Raw genomic sequence first — 6,260 nt, forward strand, 5'->3', positions numbered from 1 at the left:
TTTTAATCTGCTATTTCTAAAGATTTCATTTTCAACTTTCCCGATTCATAAATGGGAGCTGGCAAGGAAGTTTCCACCTGAGGAAATGAAGTCATAGGAACATTCTGCCTATGCTTACTTATTTTATGAAGCCACAAATAGGGTGGGGGAAACATGCCTTGGATACTGGAATTCTAATACAGCCAGTTGGTACTGTATTTTAGGAAGTTTTAGGTAATTACTTTTTTTTTTTTTTTTGTAAATTGAAAAGTAGTGTATTTTCAGTTGTTTGACTTTGTTGTTATCAGTTGTGGGACTTGAACTTAGACCTAGGTGCTGTCCTTGAGCTCTTTTTGATCAAGCCATCACTACCACTTTGAGCCACAGCTCCACTTTCATTTTTTTAAAGTGGATAATTAGAATAATTGGAGATAAGAGTCTCAAGTGAACTTTTCTGCCTGGGCTGGCTTAGAACTGTGATCCTCAGATCTCAGTCTCCTGAGGACCCAGGATTACAAGTGTGAACTAGTGGTGTCTGGCTCATTTTTTTTTTTTAATCATTTAATCCCAGAAAGGAATTAATGCTGACAGGACTGAAATGTTCAGTTTACAAGAATTTATAATCTTACATGTTTTAATCATTTAATCCCAGAAAGGAATTAATGCTGACAGGACTGAAATGTTCAGTTTACAAGAATTTATAATCTTACATGGATTATTGAATTGACAATAAAAAGAATATTTCTTCATTTATTGTCTGCATTCTAGAAATTCTGTAAATTTTCATCTTCTAATCTCCTTAATCACCAGCTAGAAGAACCATATCTTGCACATAAATGTTTTCAGTTACTCTTTCTAATGACTGAAAGAAAAATGGACTCTTAGCCCAAAAGAAGTTAGGGCAACTCTTGAAACAGGCATAATAAAACCAGTGCTTAAAAGAAAAAAAGATTCCAGTCTACCCATATTACTATATTCTGTCAAACATTATTTTTATGTATTCCTATGTTTGAATAAGTTCATCTTAAAAATGTGGGTGTTATATAATAATAAAATTATAATTGTAAATTTTACATATATAGCCTACTCCATTCAGCTTTTCAATGTGCTTTAAAGAATGCTGTATTTAAATACTGTATTATAAATCTCTTCAGTTTTATTGAAAACACCTCATTTTGTTTTTGTTTTTGTTCAGTTTTAATCGCTTGGATCTACCACCATATAAGAGTTATGAACAACTAAAGGAAAAACTTCTTTTTGCAATAGAAGAGACAGAGGGATTTGGACAAGAATGAATGTGGCTTCTTGTCTTGGAGGAGCTCTTGCATTTAAATACCCAGCCAAGAAAAATTGCACAGATAGTGTATATAAGCTGTTCATTCTGTACAGTGAATTTTCTGAACCTCTCAAAGTATAAATGTTTTCCATTCTTCCACAGAAATATGTAAAACAGTTCATCGTTTTCTACTTTATTTATTTTTCCCTTGAAATGACTGACCAGGAAAAAAAATCATCCTTAAATTTTGAAGCAAGCAAGACTTTATTAAAAATAAGTATATATCTATATAAACATATATGATTGTGGCTCTAGTTTTATAGAGCTCCAAGTATTAAACATGCCAGCTGTTCCTTCATAAAGGTATGATTTGCTTTACCTTTTCTGTTGTCCGGGGAGAAGTGCAAATTGTCCCATGGTCATCTCTCTTAGGTAATCATTCCTAAGGGTATTTAGTTGCATGGCTGTTCAGGAAGGTATCAAGGGCTTATGCCAAATCTTACCTGACTATATTAAAAATGCTGCTGGCTTTTATGAAGACAGGTGCTTGAACCTGTCCATTTGTTTTAAATGAATAGTTGAAAAACTCCCTCTTTGCTCTATCAGTAATAACAGTTAAAGTAATGAATGAAACCTTAACTTACATGGAGCTCATGTACTCAATCCAATAACTGTTAGAGATTGGGAAGAACTCATTGAGCAATGTAGAGATTTGTTTACATGTTTCTTTGGGATGTTAGGTATTTATGGAATTTTAAAGAATCAGGCATTTCTGTACTTGTTTTTTTTTTCAATGTGATGTTCTTCAGATCTACTAGTAATAAATTGATAGTTTGATATTTAGGAACATAAAAATGGTAATGTGGACTCTGCCACTTTTGTTTGTGTTCAAGCTTTGGCATTATAAAAACAGATAGATTGAATAAAAACAGATGAGTTGAAAAGTTACATAAACATTTAAACAGACTAAGGACTTTCTATTACTGTTTGAATAGCCTAGTTGTTATCAGACTTATGAAAATTCTGTTTAGTTAAATGAGCATATAAAAAATCTATTTCTTCTATTCCCAATTTTCTAATTAAGTTAATTTTGTCCAAATAATACATTTTTCATTATAAGAGTATTTGGTAAACTATAAGATACAAATAAAATCTGAGGTGATTGATAATGCTGGTTTTAGCACAATGGGTTTCCCAATTATATATAAAATTACAGTTTCACTTATATCATGCTTCCAGTATATACTATAAATTTCATTGACTTAAATTTTTCTAAGAACTGATTTCTTAGAATGTTACCTGTAAATACTGCACTGCGTGCATACAGAACATACCAGTATACAACTTAATTTCTAAACACTAGTTTTTGTTTTGCCAAAATTTTATTTTTCTACACATTTTAGATTGCCCTACATTTTTATTCACAATTCATAGTAAAGATGAAATAAAGACAGTGATCCACTTAATTGAGTAGAATCCTTTCTCAGATCCTAATTACAAACTTTCTGCTTATTTTCAAGCTTAAAGAAATTGTTTTCTAACATTTAACAGGTTATTTAATAGTCTTCAAAGGACTGCTTAAGTTTGTTCATAAGACAGAAAGCGCCTTGCTACATGAATTTACCTATCACAAAAGTCATTGTATGTCATCTGGTGGATATATGTTAGACTAACACCTTTGCAAAAAAAGAAAAAAAGTGCCTCTCAGGTAGGCATTCAGGGTATAGGCCCCTCTTATATGAAGTTGCAGTATATCAGATAAGGCTATCAGGTAAGGCTACCCAGAGCCCACATTAGCTTTCTGGTTTCTAAAGACTACACACTTCACTATACCTTTCCACTTTTCATACCTAATTACATAAAAAGCAACCTTACAGAAGGACTGTCATTTACATAGTGACAGTCAAAAAGCCCAATAAAAATGTAGTTCACTCCTCTCTTCCAATCCCTCCTCTGAGCTAGATAAGCAACAGATATTAGCACAAAATTCATTGTGCTTAAGTACAGCTCGTGAGGAAATGCAGGACAGGGAGGCTCTCATGCGGGTTCACATTACATTTTGCTTACATACCCACTAAAAATATTGTAAGCCTAGGGAATGTACACAGTTTCATCTATCAGATCAGTCTGTTCTCCAGGAAAAGCTACCATTGCTTTGATTTGTACCTTTGCTGAACAGTTGAAGGTAAAAATATTCACAGAACATTTTTCATAATGACTTTAAATGCCTAGAACTTCTTCACCTGAAATCTAGATTAAGATGGTGTGTACCTCATTGCCAGGCAACCTTGCTTCTATGTGAGGTTAAAAAGGACCCTGATAAACTGCATCTGAAATTTTAAAAAGTCCCCAGATCTGTAATAATAAGCTCTAAATGAGGATTTTCCTTGAGTAAGAAAACTCTTACAACTGCCTGGCCTTTATGAAGACCCTGAGCTTGGTGAGATGATGTTTGTTTAGAGCACAATATGGATATTGTTTACACTGCTGGTAAGAGGCCTTCTGATAGAAAGCCCAAGGTCAACCTGCTGGCCAGTTATGGTTCCTGCCCTACTACTTTCTAAGTAAATTTATCAAATATAGGTTGAGTCCTAATGAATATTGCAGAAGCAAAACATAATCTCTTGTTGAATTATGTGAATGAGAAAATAAAATTTTTCTTGTAACAACACTACTTTTCTTAATCTGTTGTACTTAATAGCAAAGTTTGGTCCATGTCCAAATTTGATGTCTCATGAATTGTGATGCCTCATGAATTTCTGGACCCAAATTTAGCAAATGAGTCAGATGTTAACAGTATTTTTAAGTGTACATAACAATGCTCATGGAAGTGGCGTTGTGGCTCAAGTGGTAGAGTGCTCGCCTTGAGCTGAAGAGCTGAGGGACAGTGCCCAGGCCCAGAGTTCAAGCCCCACGACCAACAACAACAACAACTTAACAATGCTCATTATAAATCTTTTACATAAAAATGTATTCTCTCAGTCCTCACAACTCAATTACATGAGATTGTTGGGTTTTGTTTTAACCATGTTTAGTTTGGGAATGAGAAAAGGGATCTGCAAAGTCATGTTTACAGCATCTATACCTAGTTCACTATAAGCAATGACTAAAAACTTAGTGGGGAAAATTATGCCATCCAGAAGAACAAGAGTGCTGGAGTAGTAGCTCAGTGGTAGAACACATGGCTAGCATGTATGAGGACATGGGTTAAGTCCCCAGCCCTAATTGGAGAAAAAGGCAGATGTGAGAACAAGTACAATCTGTAGCATGCAAAAATAACAGCTTTTTTTTGTTTTTGCCTAGGATGCACAAGGTTCTGGGGTCAACCTTCAACACTGGGGGTGGGAGGAGGGGGGGAAGGAAAGTATATACAAACTATTTTCTTACATCCTTGAAGGAAGAAAGGAGACAATCACAGTGGTACATACTTGTTGGTTGCAGCACTTGAGTGTGAGGCAGGATTGAGAGTTTGAGATTAGCTTGGACCATATATAATGTGACCCTATCTTGGGGAGGGGGTGGAGAAAAGGCAAAAACATAAGAGAGAGAAACCATTGCCTATGTCTGTGATACATACAAAAGATACTACAGAGCCGGGCATCCATGGCACACACCTGTAATCCTAGCTACTCAGGAGACAGATCTAAGGATCATAGTTCAAAGCTAGGCCTGGCAGGAAGCTCTGTGAGACTATCTCCCTCCAATAAACCATGCAGAAAAAGCTGGAAGTGGTGCTCTGACTCAAGTGGTAGAGAGCCCACCTTGAGCTTAAGAGCCTGATGACCCCCCCCCCCAAAAAAAAAAGATACTACAAGTTTGCAGTAAGTATGTGGAAAGGTATTAAGGCTGTTCAACCATTAGGTCAGGAATGCACACAAGGACAGTCAGGTAGGTGGAAATTATACACGAATGAAACAGAACCAAAATGTTCGTTCTCAGGAGTGGGTCTCAACTATAAGGGAAACACCAAGAACCAATGTAAATCAGGTCACTGAGAAGTCAAAACAAAGAGGCACTTAGGAAGTACCAGATCAGAATCTTGGGAAGACATACCAAGCAATTTCACAACAATTTTAATGGAGAAAAACTACATTTGAATGGATGGTTAAATAAGTATATCCAAACAGTGAAATACTAGTCAAAAATTAGTAATAAGCTTAGATGAGTTTTCAGTAGCTGCATAGAAAGACAACCTCAAAAAGTCACATAACAATGATTCTGTAACATTCTTGAAATGACAAAATTGTAGAGAACAGATCAGTGGATGTCAGTCAAGGATGAGTAGGGTGTTAAGGAGACAGTAGTTTGCTATGACAACCCACTTAGCACTATGGATCTTGGTGGTAAACTTTGGTGGCAGGTATAAAAGTTTACAAGTGAGAAAATACGAACTGTGCACAAGTGAGACACATAGAAGTTAAAATACGAATTAGATCTATGGATTGTACCAGTATGTTTTCTGGTATGGTTCTAGCATGGTTAAGATGTTACTCTGGAGGGCAAACTGAAATAAGGGTACACACAACCTCAGTGAGAAGCTTTTGAAATTTCTTCATGAACTGAATTATCTCAAAATACGTTTTAAGTTCTACAAAATATCAGAAGATCCTTCCATACATGTAATTTTGTATATGTGTGCAGGAAACTGAACCCAGGATCTTATGTATGCTACATATTCTCTTTACAGCTGTGATATACCCGCAGCCCCAGAGATTGTTTTTCTACTAAACCCCTAGTTGCCACCTTCCATTGATTATCTAATCTTGATGGTAACAAAAGAATTACACCCCTAAAAAATTACATTTAAGTCACTCTTAAAAATGAGAAAAGTGGTGGCTGTACCTCTAATAGAGCACTTGTTCACATGTGCTCATACCAGGGTTTAATCCACAGCACTTGAGAGGTAAGAATTTTAGCACAGTATGCTGGTTTGAGTTAATAAATTGCAGGTTTGAGAAAAATCCAAATTAGAAATTCAAGAACAGAACTGGACAAAGGTTTGAAA

General features: G+C 35.5%; 1 protein-coding gene across 5 annotated transcripts in view; it reads left to right on the forward strand.

The window, feature by feature from the left end:
* The window catches only part of Wwp1 (WW domain containing E3 ubiquitin protein ligase 1), an 82,590-nt gene extending 78,664 nt beyond the window's left edge, over positions 1-3,926 (forward strand). For all 5 annotated transcript variants that reach the window (XM_069991013.1, XM_069991016.1, XM_069991014.1 and 2 more), the window contains one exon: positions 1,175-3,926. In XM_069991013.1, the coding sequence (XP_069847114.1) occupies positions 1,175-1,274 (100 nt within the window). In that variant the 3' untranslated portion in view covers positions 1,275-3,926. The remainder of the gene's footprint in view (positions 1-1,174) is intronic.
* Positions 3,927-6,260: the final 2,334 nt, after the last annotated feature.

This window comes from Dipodomys merriami, unplaced genomic scaffold, assembly GCF_024711535.1.
Source record: "Dipodomys merriami isolate MVZ:Mamm:240054 unplaced genomic scaffold, mDipMer1.0.p SCAF_4, whole genome shotgun sequence".
Taxonomy (NCBI): Eukaryota; Metazoa; Chordata; class Mammalia; order Rodentia; family Heteromyidae; genus Dipodomys; species Dipodomys merriami.